The sequence below is a fragment of the Elephantulus edwardii genome, unplaced genomic scaffold (genome assembly GCF_000299155.1).
Source record: "Elephantulus edwardii isolate Elephantulus edwardi_28Jun2011 unplaced genomic scaffold, EleEdw1.0 scaffold00015, whole genome shotgun sequence".
NCBI classification, from domain to species: Eukaryota; Metazoa; Chordata; class Mammalia; order Macroscelidea; family Macroscelididae; genus Elephantulus; species Elephantulus edwardii.
In genome coordinates this window covers 21,519,908-21,543,523 of record NW_006399765.1, presented here as the reverse complement: position 1 = coordinate 21,543,523, position 23,616 = coordinate 21,519,908, and the positions used below count along the sequence as shown (strand labels likewise).

General features: G+C 51.4%; 1 protein-coding gene across 1 annotated transcript in view; it reads left to right on the top strand.

The window, feature by feature from the left end:
* PREX1 (phosphatidylinositol-3,4,5-trisphosphate-dependent Rac exchange factor 1) overlaps positions 1 to 23,616 on the top strand; it is a 211,849-nt gene that overhangs the window by 152,446 nt on the left and 35,787 nt on the right. Inside the window, exons 13-17 of the mRNA XM_006881749.1 lie at positions 7,962 to 8,062; positions 8,266 to 8,369; positions 8,590 to 8,639; positions 14,077 to 14,152; positions 22,219 to 22,291. Coding sequence (XP_006881811.1) covers positions 7,962 to 8,062; positions 8,266 to 8,369; positions 8,590 to 8,639; positions 14,077 to 14,152; positions 22,219 to 22,291 — 404 coding nt within the window. The remainder of the gene's footprint in view (positions 1 to 7,961; positions 8,063 to 8,265; positions 8,370 to 8,589; positions 8,640 to 14,076; positions 14,153 to 22,218; positions 22,292 to 23,616) is intronic.

Genomic DNA, 23,616 nt, shown 5'->3' with positions numbered 1-23,616 from the left:
ATTTCAAGTTCGAACCTGGGCTCCCGCGTGCTGACACAGCAGCATCCACCCGAGAGCCCCGAGCTGGTGCCACCTTCTACCTTTTATACCTCTGTTACTCCTTTGTCTAACTATACATGCTATGATTGGCTATCTATAGTAGTTTGGGTACTAGTCTACTTTCAGTTGATTAGCTATAGCTCAGGGAAGCAGTTTGGAGACTTGCTTGAACCTGATTGGTGGCGAGACAGTTTGGAAACCTATTTGAATCTTATCGGTTACTTCAGATACAGGAAAAAGAGTGATATTTTGAAGAGGCAGGCCATGGTCTTCACGATTACTTGCTCTGCCTCAAATAGCTGGACAGTGACTGGGGAGGATAGAAGGAGAGTTGATGCCTTTGAGCTGTGGTGCTGGACAAGAGTGTTGACTATACCATGGACTGCTAGGAAAACAAGCAGGTTTGTCCTAGGGAGAGAGAGACCAGGCTGCTCCTTGGAGGCAAGGATTCTGAGGCTTCGTCTGACATATTTTAGACATGTTGCAAGGAGGGACCAGTCCTTGGAGAGGGACATCGTGCTTGGGAGGGTGGAGGGACAGTGAAAGAGAGGAAGACCCTCAATGGGATGGATTGGCCCAGTGACTGGTGACTGGGATAATGGGGGAAGGTGTGTCAGAGGTGATAAGCTTGGCTCAGGATGGAGCAGGGTGTAGGGCCGCTGTACATAGGATCACTATGAATCACAAGGGACTCAACGGCACATAGCAACAACGGCGTCTGTTCCTTACCGGGGGACGAGTTGGACCTTTGTAGCACTTGCTTTGCTTACTGCCCAGGTAGGGGAGGGGAGAGCCCCATATTAATTTTCAATATTGGGTCCTCAATTTTTTTTTAAACTTTTTATTGTGATGTGGGTGCACATTTACAGATCAAAAAGGCTTTCCATTCAATAATTCATACACTTTTCCATTGTAACGTTAGTCGCAGTCTTTCTCACTTCCTCCCTGTGCCCCGTTTTCTTCAGTCCTTTCTTCCTGTCTCTTCCTGCTTATGGGTGAGTGCTGGCCTTTTAATCAAACGACTGTTCAGTCGATAATTGAGCCAGAACTTCCTCAGTGGGCACCTTGTGTAGGTGCCACCGGTGAGAACTGACTCACAGCTGACCGGCCGGCAGGTGTCCGGAGGCTTTAAATCCCACGGGAGGAGGTGGCCCGTCTTCTTCCTGAGGGTAGTAGGCCTGTCTGATGTTCGTCTCATAGGCCTGTCTGAGGGAGGTCCGGTGGCGTAGGGAACCACGCTGCTAACTCAGGCATCTCACTGACAGTCCTGGTTCCAAAGGTGCCGCCTCTCGGCAGTTCAGATCCACCAGCAGTCCTCAGGAAAAGGACGAGCAGTCGCCTCTAATGCTATTTACAGCCTCCAAGCACCCCCTTGAGAAGGTCAGCTGTGAGTCGGTTCCCATTCAGTGACAGTGAGTTGGTGCCGTGAGTGTTTGATTCTTTGGCCCAGAGTAGAGCTGTGAGGGTGAGTTTAATTCCCAGCTTGAAGGGTCTCAAAGGGCCATAGTCTCAGAGGAGAGTTTTCTAGGAAAGGTGGCCCCAAGCCTCATATCCTCACCCCCATTTGATAACTGAGGCCTGAAGGGACCAAGCAGAGGCATGGCAACTGGGGTCCGAAACTCTCATGGTCTCATGGTGCTGGGTGTCCTTCACTCTGAGGAGGGGCCCCGAGAAGGAGCCCCGAGTTCTGGTTCTGCCTCTGCTGGAGACCAAAGGGGAAAACTTGGAGCAGGATTGGGGGGCTCTCCTTTCTCCTGGGTCTCTGACCTCTCTTTATAACCCACAATGCCCCATTCAAGATGATGACAAAGGCAGCCTGTGCCAGATGCGAGTGGTGCGTGGGGCAGGTGTCCTGTGTTTGTTTCAGCTCGAGGTCACTTTGGGTCTCTCCAGCTCGTGGCCTGGAGTCCTCTCATCCTCGTAGCCTCCCACCTCCCTCACTTTGGATTTTTCTCTTCCCCAGCTCCAGTTCTCCACCAGCTCCTTATTCTTTCCTATTCTCTCCCTTCCTTTTAAAATCTTTCCCTGGGCCTGGAATCTGGCCGGGTGCAGCTTAGCGCAGGAGATGCAGGCATCCTTCATTTCTTTGCCATTTGTTTTATTGTGGTTCACAGAGAGTGAGTTTTTGTACAGACTCAAAGTTAATATCAACCCTGTGTTGAGCAAATCTGTTGGCATCATCTTTCTAACTACAGGAGAGGGAGGAATGGGGGGATGTCCAGGGCTCCTGATTTCCCAGAGCTAAGTTTGCCTGGGAGGCAGGGATTGATTATTTATACCTCACTCACTTCCACAAAGGAGTCTCTGAGGGGAGCAAATGGCTAAGCACTTGACAACTAGTTGAGAGGTTGGTGGTTCAAAACCACCCAGAGGTGCCTCTGGAGACATGCCTGCCACACTCAGCTCAGAGCCTGGAAAGCCGATTGCACCAACTCCGCTCTATACACGGAGGGTCACCAGGAGTTGGAGTTGACTTAGTATCAGTACCTTCAGAGGAGGAATAAAGCAAAAGCAGGCTGATGTCACCTGCGGAGACCAGATGATGTGGACCAGGTGGTGACAGTGAGAGGTGGAGGCCAAGAGGAGTGGTTCTCTCCTGATTAATGGGCAAGGTGGCAGTGTCAGCATTTAGAGGGAGGAGAAGGGGGAGCTGTGGAGTGGGACTGTCAGCAGCGGGGCATTGCCACCTCCAGAACACAGGAGGGAGATGGTGAGAAGCGAGTTTCAAGCGCTCGGGGGCCTGGTTTGGGCTGTGCTGTGTTGTGTTTTGAGATGACACCAGCACTGAGTTGGTGGCTGGATAAAATCTTGGTTTGGGGTGAAAAGCCTGGGTTGAAGGCACACATAGAGGAAGTGGAAGCATTTAGATGGCCTGTAGGGCATGGAAGGGAATCTGCAGGGAGAGAGGAGAGGCAGGGAAGCTGGTGGCCTCTGAGGAGGAGCTGGTGATGGATCCTGAGCAGAGGCAGCTGGAGAACTGGGAGGCCAGTAGAGCTGGGGTGTGGCCTGGAAGTGGGTGAAGATAGATGGAGTGGAGGCAAGGTTTTGGGGTACACCTAGAAGTGTGACTGGGTACCTTTGTATTTGGCCCCCTGCTGTCCACGTGGGTCAGCAGCCTTAGTTCCCAAGCTCCCTGGGAGTGTCTGGAGAGTGTGGGCTCCGGAGTCCTGTTATCTGGGCAGGCCAGGAAGGGGCAGATCACTGGCCTGAGCTGGCTAATGCCTAATCCCAGACGGAAAGGAGGTTTTCCTCTCAGAGGGGCTTGCTTCCGGGCCCCCAAGCGGGACGGCCTCCCTGCCTCCTGCCGGAATCACTGGGCTCTAAGCAATGTCCAGCTGTATGGGCCGGCCAGGCCTGTGATTAGGGCTCCTGGAGTTTCTGTCTCCTCAGGAAGGATTAGGGGAGATTACTTTTACTGCTCCTTTGAAAAGGGGCCAGGATTGCAACTTGTTTTATAACCACCTGAGTCTTAAAGAACAGATTCCTGACCTGCTAGAGACCATTCAAGTAAAACTCTCCATGTGGGGCTTTGCACCATGCCCGGCAGCCCTGAATATACACCCCTTGTGCCCTCAGCCTGGGCCCTACTGCGGAGTCTTCCTCTCTGGGATAAATTCTGCAGTCTGAGCTCTCTGCAGAAGTCCCCTGTGTAGAAGCCGTGGGCCACAGACAGATCCTTCCTGAGGAGGTTCTCAGGCCTAGGCCCCAGCATTTGGCCTGGTCTTCTCATCTTCATACAACAGTGAGGGTCAGGTCGGTGCCTTTGTTTCCATTTTAAAGATTTGGAAACTGAGTGCTCTGAGAGGGAAAGGCACCAATGTAAAAGGTACCCCACTTTCTGTACAGCTAGAAGGTGAGGTGACTCCAGAGCCCACTCTTGCCGCCCCCAGCTGCTGAGTTTGTCTGACTAGTCAGCATAGCTCATTTGTCCTTGGGGGTTACTGTCCCCATGTCTGTCGCTGCGACTAGACAGGAGCTGTGCAAGCACAGAGGAGGAGGGTCTGATTTATCCTTACAGCCTTCCTGGGCCGGGCTGGGAGTCACGCTCGGACTCAATTCTTCATTCGCTTCCTTACTCTGAGGCTGCGTGACTGTGGGGAAATGTCTCACTTGTGCTGAGCTTCAGTGAGGGATAGATTGCAGGTAGAGCCTGTGCTCTGGTCATGCAGCTTACCCAGCGATTGTGCATCTGCTGGTTTGAATTACCCCGCAGCAGCTCCAAGAAAGATGGGCAGTTTCCTTCCGGTCCGTGCGGTGTACAGCTTTGGAAACCCGCTGTGGGTGGATTACCTTCGAACTGACTGGGGAGCTCACTGGAGTTGGGCTGACTCAGGGCTGACGTGGCAGTGAGTGAATGTTACCGTGATTTGCAGGATCACTTAGGGGACACCCTGAGAAGGAGTATGGGACATGCGCGGCAGGAGTGAGAGAAATGGGGATTGGGCTGAAGGGCCACCCTATCCCTGCCCCACTCAGAGACAGGAGTACCACATAAGGAAAAGGAATACAATTTGTGTATTATTGCGGGGCCAGCATGCTTTTCAGGAACCTCAGCTTAATTAGGGAGACGACTTAAGGAGTTGCATTATCAACTTAAAAGCAGGCAGTTCGAATCCACCAGCTCCTTCACGGTGGAACCGTGAGCAGTCTCCTCTGGTGTGATTTATAGCCTCTGAAAACCCACTGGAAGGTGTGAGTTGGTTTCGACTGGATGGCTGTGAACTGAGTTGTTTTTTTATGGGCCAGCAGTGAACACCTCACTGTCATCAGGTTGACTGGCTTCTGGCGGCCCCTGAAGGACAGAGTAGAACTGCCCAGCAGGTTCCCACGCCTGGAAACCTTCACGGAAGCAGACCCCTCATCTTTCTCCCTTTGGTGGGGGCTGGTGTGTGCTGTTCCCTCAGCTTCAACACCCTTCCCACTGTGGACCCAGCCCAGTCCGCAGATGTGTTTTCCTTGGCTCAGGTGGTGTTTTCAGAAACTCTGGGATTAGATACTAATATCTGTGCACAGGAAATTCTGGATTTCTGGCTCCTCCTGAGAAGCAGCTCGCTCTCAGGTATCGGACGCTCCAGCTGTCCCCTGAGCTGCCCCAGACACCGGCCACTTCTGCGCAGCCTCCGTTTGTCCTGATCTGCGCATTTGCAAGAGTGTTAGGGTCCCATGCCTGGAGCTTTGTTTGGCTTTGCGTGCTGGGTCTCGGCAATATGAGCTATTGAGTGACTCAGTTTAGCTGCTCAATCCAGAAGGCCTGGAGCAAACCACCTGCCAGGCAGAGCCTGTTGAGATCCAGAGAGGGACAGCCGTTTGCCCAGATTTGCTCAGCAGCCCCAAACCCTTCTTGATGCTTAAAGAAGTGGCCAAGACCCCTTGCTCAGGCCAGAAACAATTTGCTGTCTTCTAGATTGGCTTTTCTGCCCCAGTAACTGCCTAGGGCCACTTCCTATCCCTCCCCTCGCCAGCCACAGTGCTGTCAGTCAGTGGCAGAGGTGGCCCTGGTCACACAGCTGGTGGGCAGCTGGACACAGGTCTCCTTCCATCTTTCACAACTGGGTGCCCAGCCTCCGCTCCCCTCTCAGCTGCTGGCAGCTCCCTCTCCCTGGTGTGTGGGACTCTGAAAATGGAACTAGGGTTGGGCAGGGCCTAGAACAATCTACTGCCACCCAGGGCTCCTGTTCTGTTTCTTCGCCACTCTCCCCCTCCCCGCGGGCTCTGTGAATGTCTCCGCACATACCGCTACCTACACACAAGGCAGGTCTTTGCTCAGCCAAACACTGGAAAGCTAAAAATAGCCCTGCCCCCCTCCGGCCCTGTAATTGGAGGCGGGACAGCTGCTTTCGATAAGCGGCCAGCTCCGTGCAGCTCCACGCTCTGGCCAGCTGCCACCTGCTTTTATTGAACGCAGATTCCCTTGGCGGAAACAGCCCTGGTCCAGGCGCTCCCTTTTCCTGACTCCTGAGTGGGTTGAGTTCTCTGCTGAGCCAAGCAGTGCCCACCCCAACAGCTAGGACTTGGGGGGACTTGGGTTTCTTCTGTCCTGTGAGCACCGGTGCTTTCCTAAGACCTCCCCATTGACCTCAGAACATACCTTCTGGTTTGGTGGTCCATGCCTTCTTTGGTTCATTGATAATCAGGTCCTACTGGAAATTAGAACCTACCCTCCCCATGGATGGTGCAAATGGTTCATGACTTCACTGCAGAGTGTAACGGCAGCGGTTCAAGGCCAGGCAGTAGTGCCTCGGAAGAGAGGTCTGGCGATCTAACTTGGAAAATCTACCACTGAAGAGCCCATGGCACATGGTTCTACTCTAACCCACATGAGCTAGCTGTTATCAGAGTCAGCAGGACAGCATCTGCTTTTTGCTTTTGTTTTTCAATTATATGTACGGGGACCTATGCCGAGAATAAGCCAGATAAAAATCTCTGTTCACATGGAGGTTATGTCTGCTTGGGGTAACCCATTCCCAACCCACTGTCATCAAGGAGTTTCTGCCCAAAGCAAGCTTATAGAACAGAGTAGGATTTCTGGAGCCACTGAGGTTACGTCTGGTTGGAGTGACCCAAAGCAAACCCACTGTCATCAAGGGGGTTTTGCCCATGACAAGCTTATGGAAGAGAGTAGGGTTTCTACGACTGCTTTTTATGGAAGCGGACTGCCACAAGTTTTTTCTTGGGGGGAGGGTGGTGGGCTCACACTTTGGACTTGGCATTGGCATTTGAGAACTTTAACCACTACACCATCAAGGCTCATGGTTTGGGGTTCAAGGCCAATGAACACGTAAGGAAACCCATAAACAAGGCCATTTTGAGCAGCATTAAGTACTGCAAAGGAAGTGGAGTGGAGAGATGACACGGACTGTGAGGGAACAGGGGCTGCTTTCGAGAGGTGGTCTCGGAGGGCTTCTGTGAGGAGGAGACGTTGGTGCTGAGACCTGGAGGATGGAAAAGGATGCTCATGAAGAGATGAGAAAGGCATCTCCAGGCAGAGGGAGAATCGAGTGCAAAGACTCTGAGGCAGGCGTTTTTGAAGAAGGAAAAGATGACAGGTGAGGGTAAGGTCCAGCAAGTAGGAGAGATGAAGTGTCTTTCCGTGTGATTAGCCGCCTCTGAAAGCGCACTGGAGCGTCAGCTATGGGTCGGTTCCGACTGGACGTACATGACCGCAGCAGTGCAGTAATCCCCGCAGGACTTGACTTCACACAGACTGAGTGAAGCTGTGATTTTGTTTGTTTTCCTTGGGAATAGTGGGGAAGCTCATTGGCCAGTTTTGAGTTGGAGAACATTATTTGATCACCATCTCCTGATTCCCCACAAGTCCATTTTCCTGTCTGGGTGCTTATTTCTTCCTTGTTCATCCATGCATCCATCTTACCCACTCACCCGTATAGTCACTCTTCAATCCCGACCCACCCACCCAATTTAGCTTTCTACTTAATCATCTTCCACCAGTCCTCAACCCAATTGTCTATCTACTTCTCTTCCCCTTCACCCACCCATCCATTCATTTTCCCGTCTCCTCAGTCATTTATCTATCAAGCTGTCTATCCATCAGTCCCCCCACCCACTCATCAACTCATTCATCCACCCAGCCATACCCACCTGCCTGCCAGAACACTCCCTCCGCCCCTCCCTCCGTCCCTCCCTCCGTGTCCCTCCCTCCGTCCCTCCGTCCCTCCCTCCTTCCTCTTCAGCCTGAGCCTGAGCACCCAGGCACACCCACTTTTCTGCCCCTGTTCCTGGGTAGAAGCCTGAGGCAACAGAGTTTGGGGTCCCTGGTCCCCAGAGTGCAGTCCAAGCTTTGCTTCCCTGCAGGAGGCCCCAGCTTCCTTCACAGAGGTGAATGGGGTCAGGTCAGCTGTTTACAGGCTCCCCTGCACGGGGAGGGGAGGTGCCCTCTCAACCATCTCTTGTGTTCCTGGCAGTGAGTTTGTTACCTGGCTCTTGGAAATCGGTGAGATCAGCAAGACGGAAGAAGGAGTCAACTTGGGCCAAGCCTTGCTGGAGAATGGCATTATCCACCATGGTGAGCAGGGGGCTCTGGTACCTGAGGACCCCAAGCTGCAGGTCTTAGCAGGCCCTGCACAGAGTGGGAAGACCTGACATGTTCATCGACGCTGGGTGAATGGGGACACTGGGTGAATGACGACATCGAGGAGTCATTAATGGGCTCTGGGTGGGAAGTGCCTGGTGGCATGCCTGGCCTCACATGTCCCTTGGTCCCTCCAGTCTCTGACAAACACCAGTTTAAGAACGAGCAGGTGATGTACCGTTTCCGCTATGACGATGGCACCTACAAGGCCCGGAGCGAGCTGGAGGACATCATGTCCAAGGTAAGGACAGCCGGCTGCCACACCCCTGGCCCAGCTGGCCTTGCTGTGGTCCACATATGTTCACTGCAGCCCAGCCACTGTCCCAAGGCCTGCACATACCTCCACCAGTCTTCCCACTCTGGGAGCGACCTCCCCAGCAGCAAATCCCCTGGATTTGCACCCCTCAGCTGGATTTGGGGCCCTTGGAGCATGTGACCTGACCCCTCTTTCCTCTTTTCAGGGAGTGAGGCTCTATTGCCGACTTCACAGCCTGTACACCCCAGTCATCAAGTAAGTGGCTGTCTCGAAACCATAGTTTCTTAATCTCTGCCTTTTCCTAGCTGTGTGACCTTGGGCTAGTGATGTGTTTTCTAAGCCTCAGTCTCCTTATCTATTAAATGGGCCAGTAATCATACCCTTTGGGTTTGCCATTAGAATTGAATAGCTCAGTTTGTCTCAACAACTGAGTTTGGAGTCCACCTGCTAATTCCCAGCTGTGTGACCTTGGGCAGAGTAACATTATCTGTGCTCCAGTTTTTCCCCCTGTAGATTAACTATGATAATATTGTTCACCTCAGGGCCTTTGCACTGGCTGTTTACTCTCCTTGGATCCTTTACAGATCTGCATGTGTGTTCCCTCACTCCCTTCCAATACAGTTGGTCCTCTCCATCCGTGGCTTCCACCTCTGTGGACTCTGCCAACCATGGACTGAAAATCCGGGGCAGAGGGGGCAGGGGAGGGAGAGAATGACTCTTGAAAAGCAGCTAAGTGATCGTTGCAGTCCCTGAGAGGCTAAGAGGGAGCTCCCAGTGCTTGTTAATGTAAGATTTACATTTTTTCCAGTGTCATGAGTCATCTAGAGATGAACTAATGTGTGCGGAAGGGTGTGTATGTATTGTATGCAGCTACAACACTATTTTACATGAGAGACTTGAGCATCTTTGGGTTTTGGTTCCTGTTAGTGTTCCTGGAACCAATCCCTGCAGATACCTAGGGAATATACCATATTCCCAAACCAGAGGAATCTCCTCCTCCACTTTATAAAGTATCACCACCCTGGTATTCACTGTCCTTCCTCACTCTTGGCTTTGCTACTCATCACCACCTGATGCTCTGTGCATTTATTTGTTTATCCGTGTGCGTTCTCTTTGACTGAATTGGAAGCTCCCTGGGCTGTGCCTTTGTTCAAAGCTGTATCTCCAGCACCTGGAGTAGCACTCGCCTGTGGAAGGGCCTGTCCTGGTGGAAATGCTGGGTTCCTGCTGTCCGGGGCAGTACCGGCAGGCAGGCATATGTGGGTTTTGAACTTGTGAGTCTGAGGAAGGTGGGGTTTTTTTTGAAATGGATTTGGGTTGTTTTTTTCCTCACTGAGAGTTTACACTGCAGAGCATACATGCTCCAGCCGTTTCTACATATGAAAGGAGGTGATGGTGATTCACACTGTCCTCTTCTCAGCTGTCTCTCCCCCATTTACATAAGCCTGTTGGCCCCTGAGGTTCCTAAGGGCCTCCTGAGGCTCTTTCCAGTTGCCATTATCAACTGAGTCTCATTTAGACAGATATTAAAAGCACAGTGTTCCAGACAGGCATTTACTAGTTAAGCTAAGCTTTTGTTTGATTTTAACAGTTCAGGAATTGTTTTTTTCTTATTACGATTTGAGTGAATGTTTATAAAACACATTGATTTTCTAATCAACTCTTTATCCGCATAAAGAAAAAATAACTTCTGTACCCACAATGACATTTTTGGCTTTTGGTGTAATGATTATCTCAAGACATTCTCTTTGGGGGCTTTTTCAGCTTTATTGACTCTAGAAAATCAGAATTCTGTGAGAATTTAAATTTTTTTTTCATTTCTCCCCTTTTGATAAGCATTTTTCCATCTAATTTTCTAATTTTTGTTTTAAAAGTTTAGTAATGGTGGCTGAGCCTCATCTGTTACTCTGATAACAAAGGAGGCAGTTATTCCTGGAAGCAGTTAGCCACACCAAGGAACGTGGTTTTAATTTGACTTAGTAGTAATTGAGTAGAGTTTAAAGTAAAATATGTGAATATTAGAAAGCAGGCCTAGGGCAGATTAAACAACAAAACCCACCTCAGTTACGATCAAGTTGTGTCTGACTCGTGATGACTCTATCTCTGTCTGGTTAGAACTGGGCACCGTGGGGTTTTCAGGGCTGACTTTTCAGAAATAGATCACAACGCCTTTCTGTGATGTGCCTCTGGGTGGACTCAAAACCTTTTGGTGGTGGTTATTATTATTATTAATTATTATTATTTTGAAGCTCTGATAGCCTAGTGGTAAGAAACAGCACTGCAGTCCCGCAGGCATACAGTTCAAATCCACCAGCTGCTCCCTGGTAGAAGGCTTGGCAGTGTCCTCTTGTGCGATGAACTGCCTCGAAAACCCACTGGAGGGTCAGTTAAGGGTCGGTTCCAACTCAGAGGCACACAACAACAATAATAGTATCCATTTGCTCCACCCAGTGACTCCTTGAACATATTGGTGGTTGGCCCCTGGTCACCACAAAGGACCACTCTAACAGAGGCCACACCACAGTAGAAGGCCCTGGATAGAGTCAGAGATAACATAGAGCAGAAGGAGGAATGACGAAAAAGCCCTGCTTGCTGGTTCAGTACAGACTGGTAAGCTGCCGAGACCATGGCCCTTAGTCACCTTTTGAACCTGGAACAAAACTTACCCTGGTGTGGTTCACCTTTCAGCCAAACAATGGCCAGAGATATGAGGTGACCTGTGACACTGGGGAGTCACTCTCTCCTCAGAATAATCAACTAACTGTATAAGGTCGAAAGAGCAGCACTAGTTGAAGGGGAAAGTCCAGGGAACAGCAAAGAGAAGGGATTCCTGGAAATGACAGTCTTGGGGAGGCCGCGACAAGAGTCCGGTGGCTTTGGTAATGATGTTTGGAGACGAAATGCCTTTGCGTGGGTGCATGGCAAACCTACCTGCTTTGCAGACTTGCACTCACGTGTCAGAGGAGAGGGAAAGAGTATGTGTTACCTGCTGTCACCCAGTTGATTCTATCTCCCTGAGGCCTAGTAAGATGGAGCAGAAGGAACCTGCAGGGTATCCAGGTCTGTAACGTAAGGAAGCAGGGTATACAGGTTTGTAAGGTAGGGAAGCAGGTCTGTAACATAAGGAAGTAGGGTGTCCAGGTCTGTAACTAGGGAAGCACCCACCACATTACTCTTCCCTGGAGCAGCTGGTGGCTTTAACCCCCTGGCCTTTCAGTTAGCAGCCCAGAGCTTTACCACTGCACCACCAGGACTCCTTTAGGGCAGACGTGCGTTCAGTAACTACTTGTTGAGTGAATATTGGAAGGTAACTCACCTCACTAGCCTCTGTCTGTGCAGCTGTGAAATGGGCACACGTTATGATTGTTGCATTCCGTGGAGTCTGAACCAACCCATAGCTGACCTTCTGGCGGGTTTCCAGAGGTAGTAAATCACATGGCAGGAGATTGCCCACACTTTTCCTGTGGAGCGCTGGCTGGTGGATTCGAACTGCTTCCCTTTGCATTGGCAGTACAATTCCCTACCACTAAGCCACGGAAGCTTCCTTTGAGCACCAGCCATAGCTGTGACATGGGTTGTCATGAGGATTAAATTAAAGGAAGGTGCTTTGAATAGTATGTCCACATTTGGTCTTTACTACAATGCTTACAGTTGTGAGAGAGAAGACAGGGTGGGGGACTGGAATCTTAGCCCAGCTGCAAATTCCTTGGTATCTTATCAAGGAGATAAGAGAGGGGAAGCCTTTTCCTGGCATTTGCTGACCCAGTTGGAGGTCAGCCCCTGGGAACAGCTTTCATGCAGACCTCCCTCAGTCCCTCCTCCAGGAATACTCTTACGCAAGCCGGAGAAGGCCTGGCCTTGGGAGGCCCCTGCATCAGCCCCTGAGAAGGAAGCAGCAGGGAAGAGCAGGGAAGGGCAGCAAGTCTGCAGTCCCTGCCTATGGCCTGCTGGGCGGCCAGCCCGGGGAAATGGCTGCTGGCCTTTCTTTATCAGCCCTGGTCACAGAAACTCCTTTTTGTCAGTTCCCCGAAGCCTGAGAACTTGCTACAGTATGGCTGCAAGATCAGCACAGCCCACCAAGCACAACTCAGTGGGAATTGAGATGACTTGAGATACCCAGGGGCTGACGGGGCAGAGAACCCTGATCTGCATGGGACCCTGTTTATGCTCCACCTTGATCAGAAAAGGCCTCCCACATGCGGCCTTTCCATGCCAAGACAGTTTCCTGCCTTTAAACACAAATTGTAGTTGTTAGGTACCTTTGAGTTGGAACCAACCCCCCGGCTGACCCTCCAGCAGGTTTTCAGAGACAGTGAATCACACGGAGGAGACTGTGTGTCTTTCTCCCGTGGAGCAGCTGGGGGATTCAAACTGTGTGCCTTTGGATTGGTAGCACAGCTCCTTAACACTAGGCCAGCAGAGCTCCCTTTAAAGAAACACAAGAAAAAGAAAAGCCATGAATGAGAGATCTTCTCGTTACCCTGTTAGAATCCCTCAGGGTTTCTTAGCTTCAGCCACTATCGACCGCTAAGTGCCGTGATTCTTTGTTGTGGGGCCCCTCCTGTACATTGAGGGCATCCTCATATCTCAAACTCAGCTGACTCGTTGCTGTAGCTTGGAGTCTGCTCAGAGCCGATTCAGCAGGCTGTGTGGATCACATGGGAGGAGACTGCCCTTTTTCTCGGGTAGAGCTGGTGGTGGATTTGAACTTCTAGAGAGATGCTTTCTTTGGATTAGCAGTGCACCTCCCTACACACTATACCACCAGGATCCCTGCTACTTATCTAGTGCTGCTGTTAACTTACAACGCAGCAGGTGGCTGTAACAAGTAGAATTTTATTCTCTATTTAGTAGACGGGAAGTCTACTTCAGAGGGATGGGGAGCTCTAGAGAAAATGTTTCTCGTTTTGTCTCGGTTCTAGAAATTCCGAGTGCAGGGACCTTGAATTCCAAGGAAGCGTTCTAGTCCTGGTTCTTGTTGGAGATGGTGGTTGTCGGTCCTTTTCTGCTTGCTTCTTTCCCCTTCTTTCAGGATAAAAAGCAATGCAGGCGGTACTCAGGGGAAACTCCTCCTACCTGATTAAAGGGGGGAGCACTCTAATCCTTTTAGAGTTGGTGCACGACTCTAATCCTCTTCAGACAAATTGGCTGGTCACGTCCATCCCGCCATGGGAGAGGATTGCATCATGGGATAACTGTAGTGACAGTCTTGACACATCCAGGTTGACTTGCAATTTTTTTTTTTGGTTGCAATTGAATCTGTGTCAGATGTCTAGCAGCTTCCTTGGCCTCTACCCACCAGATTCCAGTGCCATCGATTCTCCTGAATTGGGACATTCAGATATGATAGGTCTCTAGACATTGCTACATGTCTCCTGGGGGCTCTAAATTGCCCCATTTGAGAACCTCTGAGCTGGAGAGAGTCCCTGGAAGCGTAGAGTCATCTGTTCCTGTCCCCTCTCTTTATTGATGGGATTAGAGGACTGGATTGGGAGGGGTCCTGCCTTAGGTCACATGGTGAGTGAGGGTTGGAACCTGGCACACTCGGGCACCTGACTCTCTGCCTTGTTCTCTTCCACTGTCCTTGTGCCCAGAGAGCCGGGAGCCCCAGGAGGGAGTGCTCACCAGGCAAGGCCCTGGAACCCTTCCCACGTCGCCCTCCCACTCACGGTGCATGGCCTCTTCTCTGCAGGGACCGCGATTACCACCTGAAGACCTACAAGTCGGTGCTTCCTGGGAGCAAACTGGTGGACTGGCTGCTGGCGCAGGTGAGGACCCAGCCAGAGTGAGCGTGACCGACATCTCCGTTTGCCTGGAGTACAAGGCTTCTAGTTTCAGGATTTGGGCTTCAGTGTAGAGCTTGCCACATTATTTATTTTCTTTTTCTTCCTGAAATTGTGACAAACAGGTAACATCAATCAGTTTAGACTTCACCTCACATACTGTGGGCATGTTGCTAGGAGGCCCTGTTCCTTGGAGAGAGGCATCATGCTCGGAAAGGCAGAGGGTCGGAGAGGAAGACCCTCAATGAGGTGGATTGACATGGTGACTGCTGCAGTGGGCTGGCTGTGGGGTGTCAGGAGGGGTGAGCGTGGAGCAGCCTAGAACAGGGTTCTGATCTGTTCATTTAGTCTCCGTGGGTCATTCTCGACACCACCTACCAATGACAACATGACACAGATAACAAAACATTTGCCATTTCACAGTCTCTGGTGGTCTTGTCCAGTGACATTAAATGTGTTCATGATGTTCACCACTAACCATTCTTTTTTTAAATTTTATTTTTTTGAACTCACATTGTTTCATATGATCATTCCCACACATGTGTCTTATAAGTGAATCACCATTGAACTATGCCCAGTATTACCTCTTCTTTTCATATCTTCACTGGATCTTCCAGAATTTCTCACCCTTTCCCTCCACAGCAATCTCTGGGTCCCCATGCTTCCACATACTCTGCTCCCCATTCCCTCTGTGGACATTTATACACATCTTACTCATTATCCTTCTGTTTTATAGTAATGGTCTGAAGCAGTATTTGTCCTGATGAACTTGAGGTAGTTCACTCAGCATAACACTCTCTAACCTCTCCCATGTTATATAGCATTTTTGGAAATCGTTGCTCCTGAGTGCAGTGTAGTATTCTGTCATGTGAATGTATTGCAGTTTCTCAGTCCAGCTGTTTGTTGTTGCCCTCCATCATTCTTGAATTTTGCCATCACTCGTAGTGTGTAGTATTGTCCATAGAGAATTGAGCTGCTGACCCCAAGGTGTTTCAAGTTCACCATTTCTATGGGAGAAAGATGGGCAGTCTCTTCTGGTAAGATTTATCACCTCTGAAAAGATGCTGGAGGGTCTGCTATGAGTTGGTTCTGAGCTGGAGGGTCTATTGTGAGTTGGCTTTGAGTCCATAGCAAGAGTTTTGAGTCCTAGTGTTAACTCCTTCTGAAGACCTTCTCGGGGCTGATGTGGGGCTTGTAAAAGCACGAATTCGGGCAGCGTCTTGGTTATCCAGTGCCGTCGAGACAACACTACCGCAGTGGATGGCTTTAGCACACAGAAATTTATTTTCTTGTTGCAGAAGAGTCTAAAGGTCCAAATCCTAGGACAGTCCCTTTCCTCTGTCATTGCTGGGGGAAGGTCCTTGCTTCCTGCTGTGTCTGTGTCCCAGCGTTCCTTGGACATCTCCATGTAATGTGACAGTCTGCTGTGTCGAGGGACATTCCGGCTCCGGACCTGGGTCTAAGGGACACACTTCACTCCTGGGCTGCTTTCTTGGTACTACTGAGGTCCCCTTTCTGCCCCCTTTGCCTCCCCCTTTATCTAATTTAAGACAAAAGGAGCATGAGGCCACAGCCCAGGGAAACTTCTCATGTGGGATCGAGGCTGCAGTGGGATCAGAGCTGCGGTGGGGTCAAGGCTGCGGTGGGCTAGGACTGTGATGGTGTCAAGGGTGCCGTATTCCACCCCAAGGGAGCTCTGGTGATGTTATCAATAGCGCTGTGCTGCTAACTCAAAGGCCACACTTGTCTAGGAGTCCGAATTCGTCAACAGCTCTGTGGGAGAAAGAGGGACAGTCGCCTCCTGTGCAATTTACAGCCTTGGAAACTGGATGGAGGGTCAGTTATGAGTCAGTTCTGATCCAATGGCAGTGAGCTGTTGAGTTATTTCACCCCAAATCCTCTTACAGCTCTTCATTCTGTCAGGTCCTGGGGGCTGTTCTGTCCACATGACAGGCCGTTTAGCCCCACCTTTTCAGGTGTGCTTGACCTGTCTTGAGTACTTCCTTAGAGATGTCACAAACAACCCTGCCCACCTGCTTTCTCACTTCCCTTTCCTTATGGCTGTTTACAGGGGCTTATCTGTGCTGGGCCCCATGGGGCTGTGTTGACCAAGGGTTGACTGCCTTGAATTCTCCAGCCTTGTTTTGTTAGACAGACCTCAGATTGGCTGAGTACCCGGTCCTAGGACACACAGACACAAAGTGGCAAAGCCAGGCAGGGACAGGCCGTCCTAACCCCTGGTGCGTTTGATCTTCGTACTTTGTAGGAAACTCGCAAGAATACACACTTTAATCTGTGACAAAGAACACATTTGCTTTGAAAGACGCAGAGGAAAAAACGTCAGACTAAAGTGCATCAGTGCTTAATTAAACAAACACCGACAGAGCGCAGTGTTCTCTCACCCTCGTTAATTGTTAAATTTAGCATTTGTCAAAACCTCATTCCATTTGAACGTAGTCTGCCAGCCCGATTTTCTCCTGTCGCAGATTCCCAGTGATTGCTGACAGGTGACCGTGGAGCCGATGTTTCTCACTGCCAGGGAGCTTTCTGCAGAGAGTAAGCTGGTGGCAGGGCCGGGGGAGAAGTGGTGGGACACTGACCACCTCTCGAAGGCAGAGAGAGAGTCTTGGTTTCCTGGTGCTGCTGGAAGGGAAGTACAAGTGGGAGGCTTTGACGAACAGACATGTGTTTTCTTAGAGTTTAGATGTCTGGGTGTTTGAATCTGGGGCACCAGCTCTGGGGACAGGTTTCACCTCTGCTCCTCACAGGTGCACTGGGCCCCCAGTTCCTGCTGCTTGTCACAGAGGTAGTCGGCTTTCAGACACGCTCTGCACAGACGTGGTGTTGTTCACGTAACACGGAAACCTCTGTTTCATCCGGGTGGGACAACAGCTGCAGACGTAGCGGATGGGATTCAGCATACATTTGGGAGGGGGGGCCCAGCTGTGTCCATCACTGCCGCCTGGCAGAATTTGCCAGTGCACACGCAGCAGGTGTGAGGGGAGCGCTGGTGGCCTAGTGGCAAGGAGCTGTGCTGCAGTCCTGACGGCCCACAGTTCCAATCCACCAGCTGCTCGGCGGGAGAAGGATGTGCAGTCTCCTTCCATGCGATTTACTGGCTTCGAAAACCTGCCAGAGGCTGAGCTGTGGGCCTGTTCTGACTCCACAGTTCAGAACAACACGTAGGAGGTGAGAGGAGAGCAGCAGCAGAGACAAGGGCAGCTCCTGGGTCTTTAGCCAGATCGGCTGGGGAGGAGGCGGGGTGAGGGTGCTGGACCTGCTTCAGGTGGAGGTGAGGAGGCTGTAGGAGGAGCGAGTTTAGGGAGAACCTCAGGACTTGTCTCTGAAGCCAAGGAGGAGGAGGATCCGGCGGAAGTATTACTGGCCATAGATTCTCTTTGGGGACCAGGGTGGGAAGGTATGGGCCCTGCTGTGACCAGGTTTGTCGAAGAAGCTGTGGTACTGGCTGAGCCGCCCCCCCCCCCCAGTAAACCATTGTCGGTCAGCTCTGAGTCCCACCCAGACCCCCACCCCTACCCGCATCCTACTTCCCAGGGAGGCAAGGTGAGGAAGAAGCCCTGAGGCTGCAGCTGACCACAGGATGGGCCAGGCCACTTCAGCAGACCTCCATGGCTTCCCCTGGCCTGGGGCTGGGAAGCTGATTGGAGCTGACGCAGGAGAATGGCTTCTGTGGGACTGGTGGAGAGACAGCCGGAGTCTGATTCTAGCTGGGAAGAGGAGGAGGGTATTCATGCCTGAGTTGGGGGGGAGAGGAAGAGGGTGGGACCACTGGGTTCGAGGACACTGATGGCAGTGTCTGACCCGCCAGGGCCCCTGATACCCCAGGCTGTGGCTGTAAGTGTGGGGCAGGGGTCAGTGGACCAGGGCAGTGGACAGCTGGGGACAGGTCATAGGACCAGATCAGAGAGGTACAAATTCCTAGCACTGGCTCTGCAGAAATGTGGCCAACGTGCTGCCCACTGACCGCATAAGTCCAGGTAGTTAGCAATGCTAACAGAGGCGCAGGGTTCCAGCGTGGTGGAAAAGGGCCAGTGGGAAGCAGCTGAGGGCCAGAAGGTTGGGTCAGCTTGACACTCCACAGAGGACACAGGGTAAACAGGCACTCTAGTCCAGCTGCAGTCCTGCAGAACCGGCCTTTCCTCCAAGCCTCAGTTTCCCTCTGTAATGTGGAAAGAGGGAAAGGCCTCCGTTCCCAACTGTGTATTCTTAGACAGGCTGCCAAGCCCTTTTGTGTCTTAGTTTCTCATCTGTCGTTTAGGTTGATAAGAGTGGTTGGCTCGAGACAGAAGGCTGGGGGAGACGGGGCAGCACCTGGCACCTGATCCCTGAGGAGCCCTGAGCGGGAATGATTATTCTCTTCGTATTAGAAAGAACCCAAGGCTCCTCGAGATACATCGGGGTGGTTCCCGAATCTGGCTTTCTGTGCACTCCTTCATTTAGGTGTTTAATGTGTCCCATAAAGTGCTCGAGGGTGTGCTTCAAGCCAGGGAAACGGTGACCTTGGCCAGCACCATGCCTGTCCGCAGGGAGCTGATACTCTACTCAGACAGACAGACTGACCTGAAACTAACTAGATAAATATGTGTGTTAATTTCCTGTTTTGGCACGTGTCACACAACTGTTGCACAGGGCAATGAGAAGGTGTGACCTATGGCTAGTTATTGAGGAAATGCCTTGAGGGTGGTTAGGGAAGAGGTGAGAGAAGGGTGTGCCAGGTGGGGGGGGGGGACATGTGCAAAGGCCCCGAGGTTGAGTCCTTGGTGGCGTATGAAAGGGCAGCTGGGGGACCAGTGGGGGTGGTGGTTGAGTGGAGCACTGAGGCAGCAGTGTGACCCAGGATTCGTGTGACAGCATCTGTGTGGCCTCCAGGGCCGGGAATAAATGCCACCTTTGGTGGCTGTGGTTCTCCACAGCTGAGGGGAGGGGTGGGCTGGATTTCATTCTGGCAGCGGCCCAGGTGTGTTAACCCATGAATCCTTGCTATACTAACTTTAAGAACCTCCCTGGAGCCTTCAGACAGAGAGAGCAGCAAGGGCAGGGTTGGGGGGAGCCAGCAGCCAGGTTGTGAATTCTTCTGAAAGCCAGGTGGCCTCCAGACCCCGCTAGGCCTCCCACCCAGGCTGCACTGGGCCAGGTTCCCCACAGCCGGCTCCTCACAGCTGGGGGTGGCCTCACCACATGTGCCCCCCATGGCCTCCTCTCGAGCGTGCTGGCCCTCCACTACAGGCCTGGGGCCTCAGGGGAGACATTTGTCCTGCCTGAGTTAGCGGGCGGCCCGTGTTGTGGCGTCAAGGCCAGAGGCTGCTCTGGCCCCTCTGGTCTGGATCTTAGTCCCAGCCCAGGCTGACTGAGTCCTGAAGCCTCCAAATAGAAAATTCACCCCCTTGGACAGCTGGGGAGGAAGGGGCACTTGGGGCCTCTGGGGTGGCCGTGTGGGGCGGGCTCCTCAGGGCGTCTTGCTTTTTTGAGTTCTTTAAATTAGAGACTGTCTGAGCCCGTGGCCCTCAGCATGTTATTGCTTCTTGTACTTACATGCTCCTGGGTGACTTGGCCGCTACTGCACACGGCAGCTCCTTCAGTCCATCAAGACGTGTTTATTTAGCACTTAGGTGCTTTGAAGAAACCCTTGTAGTCTAGGATACAACAAGTTAGACTGTTTGAATCTACCGTCTGCTGTTCAGAAGGATGGACAGGGGTTCTTTTGTAAAGATGTAACAGTTTCAGAAACCCACGGCATGATACCAGAGAAGTCCACCCATCCACAGCTGTAGCTTTCCTGTGTATGACTGGGGACAAAGCACATCATCACCGGAGCATAACTGATTGCGGACGGGACTACAGACATTGGCACAAATCCAAGATTAGGATTCGTTTACAATTTCACTTTTTTTTTTTTACTTTTCTTTTTTTTAATTTTTATTGTATTATTTTTTACGTGTACCGTCAAATCAGATCTGACTGGTACAGGAGGAGATTGCCCCTTCCTTCTCCAGCAGAGCATCTGGTGGATTTGAACCATGCACCTCTGGGATTGCAGTGCAGCGTCTTGCCACTAGGCCAATACAATTTCACATTTTATAACGCTTACAGTTTTGGATCTCGGGCTTCTACCACCCGGCTGCATGGTGGTCAGGGAACATGAGGCCCTGAGACATAGTCACCAGGACCCCAACGTTTAACTTTGAGGTAGCTTTTTCTTTCAGTCGTTGAAGACACACTCAGGCAAGTCCCCTTGTTTGCTGTGCAGCCCCTGAGGTTAGATTGCTCTTCTCTGGATTTACCTGTTGTTGTAATCTATGTTCAACCTCAGTTTTCCTGAGAGGAGAGCCCTGCGGCTTGTCAGGAAGAACGCAGTTGGTGCCTGAACTATATTCTTCATATAAAGAACTGAAATGGAGTTAGGGCTCCTGTTGTAGACCTAAGCCTTCCACACACAAACTGCAACATAAGCCTCTAAAACTGGTTTGAAGCACCAGAAACAGGTTCTGGCTAGTTCAAGAAGCAAAAAGAAACAACCGATTAGGGTTGGGTTTGGCACATGCATGGAGCCCAGTGGAGACCTAGGAACGAGGGCCTTAGAGAAGACACTTCCCAGAAACACCCAGCTTCTCAGAAGTAAGACTGGGGGATGGGGTCATCTTCAGATCCCTGCCATTGGGAAGACAGCCCAGCTGCTCTCTATCCTTGGGTCTTTCCGTTCAGGTAACACTTTCCTGAGGCAGGAAGTGTCCTGTTGGCCTCACTTGGCTCCTGTGTCCACACCCAGCCAGGGAGGGTAACATAAGCCTGCGTCCAGCAGAGGAGGTTCACCCCACATGCAGACTCAGCAGAGACCCCACTGCTTAGCTCACTCTGGTTCAGTCTTTCGATTTTTGGTTGGGTCTTACTTCCAACCAGAAATCTTGACTTGAGTCATTTCTTCTCTGACTCATTTGCGTCAGCGTGCAGTCTCTTCAGTTATAGAAACCGTCCCCTAACCAATAGCTTAAACAGATAATCATACCACACAAGAAGAGGTGTGGAGCTAGGGGCTCCAGAACTGGTCTGTGGATGCACTGGTGTCATTGAAGACCTGGGAACCCTCCACCCTTCGTTCCGCCATCCTCAGAACCTCGGCAGAGTCAGCCATCTGGGTTATAAGATGAGCCACACATCTTCCGGTGACTTCATTCCAGGCAGAAAGCATGGTGCCACTTTCCCTGGGTCTCTCAGTGGCTAGAACTGGGTCAGTTTGGAATTGAATTTGATTTCTAGTATCAGAGACCCAGCTACAGAGCTGAGACAGATTTGTGGCTGTTGGGCACCGTTGAGCCAATTCTGACTCATGATGACCTCATGTGACAAAGTAAAACATGAAGTTTTCTAGACTGATATTTTGTACAGAAACAGAGCACCAGGTCTGGATTTGAACTGGCAACCTTTTGGTTAGCAGCTGAGTTATTATTAGGCTGTTTTTTTGAAATAAAAGAGGTGGCAGTCCAGAACAAGCACAAACCAGACTCCTGCCATCCTTTCTACTCTACCACCCTTTTGTATAGTTTATCCTTGATGTCTAATATGGTTGCAAGAGCTCCAGCCATCACAGCTTTATTCCAAGCAGAAGGAAGACAGAGGACAGGCCACAGGCAAAGGGGTCTTTATTCCCTCCACACCCACATCTCTCTATCAGTGGTTTCTCCTTATATCTGACTGGCCATCTTGGCAACAAGAGAGTCTGGGAAATACAACTTTGTAGCTAGAAGCTTTGTCCACAACAGTGGCAGATTTTATTACTATGGAGGGATGCTCCAGTGGTTGTTGCTGGGCAACCAACAATGTCTGCTACTTAAAAATCTTCATTGTGCCTTTGTAGCAAATGCTGCAATCTCAAGTACAATGAAATGGTTGGCCTGTTGGGTGTTTGTTAGTCTTAAGCACAACCCTGTTTGGAGGGATATTACAGGAAACAAGACAGACGAAAGTCCCTGCCCGGGTGGAAGTTGTGGGTGTTTGGATGCAGGTCCAGCTAATGCCTTTGTGATTCGTTCCAGGGAGACTGCCAGACGCGGGAGGAGGCGGTGGCGCTCGGCGTGGGACTGTGCAACAATGGCTTCATGCACCACGGTACTTTGCTCACTTCTACCAGGGCCTCCCCAGGGCTTCCAGGGGGCCTTGACTTCCTGTGAAGTCCACCATAGTCCAGGAGGGCTGGCAGGGATCTAAGGAGGAGTAACTGAGACCTCAAAAGAGCAGGTGTGATGACAGAGGAGAACCTGGACTAGAGGCCAGCTCAGTGGCCCTCTGATCTCCTGGAGTGGGCAGCTCGTGTGCCCACCTCCACCCTGCCATGATCTGCATTGATCAAGGGACCATTTCCAGTGTCTGATGGAGACTCAGTGCCAAAACGTGCATAGAAGAGTGTGGACTGGCTTGGAGTTCAAGTTGGATTTTTGTGCCCACCTCGCTGAATTGGATATGGTCTTCCAGGGTGGGCAGTGAGGCCCATGGGCACTGATGGGCAGGAGAGATGGGACCCCATGAGGACTGTGGACAGTGAATTGTGACCATGATAGGAAGGCAGCAGGTGTGGCCTCTCTTGAGATGTTCATCCACTTTTTCTGGCCTTGCTCCTTTGATGGGGTCACTATGAGCTACGTGGTTGTGCAGCTGACAGCTCAGCTCTGTCATGACAGCACAGAAGTAGCCAAAGGCTCTCTGTCAACAGTGGTTATGGCTGTGCTCCAATAAAGCTTTATTTATAAATGCAGGCAGTGGGCCATAGTGCATCAGCCCCTGGTCTTCCTGCTGGGTGGTCTGAACGGTCAAGTGCATTACCCTGCTTAACTCCCAGTAGATCTGGTTCTGGGCTTAACCCAGCCTCCCCTGAACTCACACCCCATTTGCGGCCTCAGCTTCTTTAATCTTTCCGCTGAGATTACCTCTCCTTCTTGGAGCTCAGCAAGCTAGTGATTCTGGGGAGTCAGAAGTGGACAGACTGGCTCAGCCAACGGTGACCTCAGCATTGTACCCGCTGTCACCAGAGTACTTTTCCCCAGAAGCCAGTCTGTTCCCCAAAGCACCCAATAACTACGTGGTCCCTCCCACCAGTCAGCTGGGCAGAGCTTCTCATTTGTGGGTGAGAAGTCCACCTCAGCTACTATTCTGGGAAGGCCTCTGGTTGAGGGCAACTCCCAGGCGGTGCTGATGGCCCTGAGTAGAGAAATTGCAGGGCGCGGGCCCTGCACCTCATCCTCTGCCACGAACTCAAAAATAGGCTAAAATAAGAAGGGGCCACATCTTGGGGTTGTGGCTGCAGGAAAACACAGGGTAGGGCCGACGAGGGCAGCCTAGGGCACCTCCTGCTCCGTCTGTGCTGTGGCCTCAGGGAATGTGGAGACTGAGGGAAATGGACACCAAGCCTGGAAGCTGGTGATGGTCTTGTCTCCATA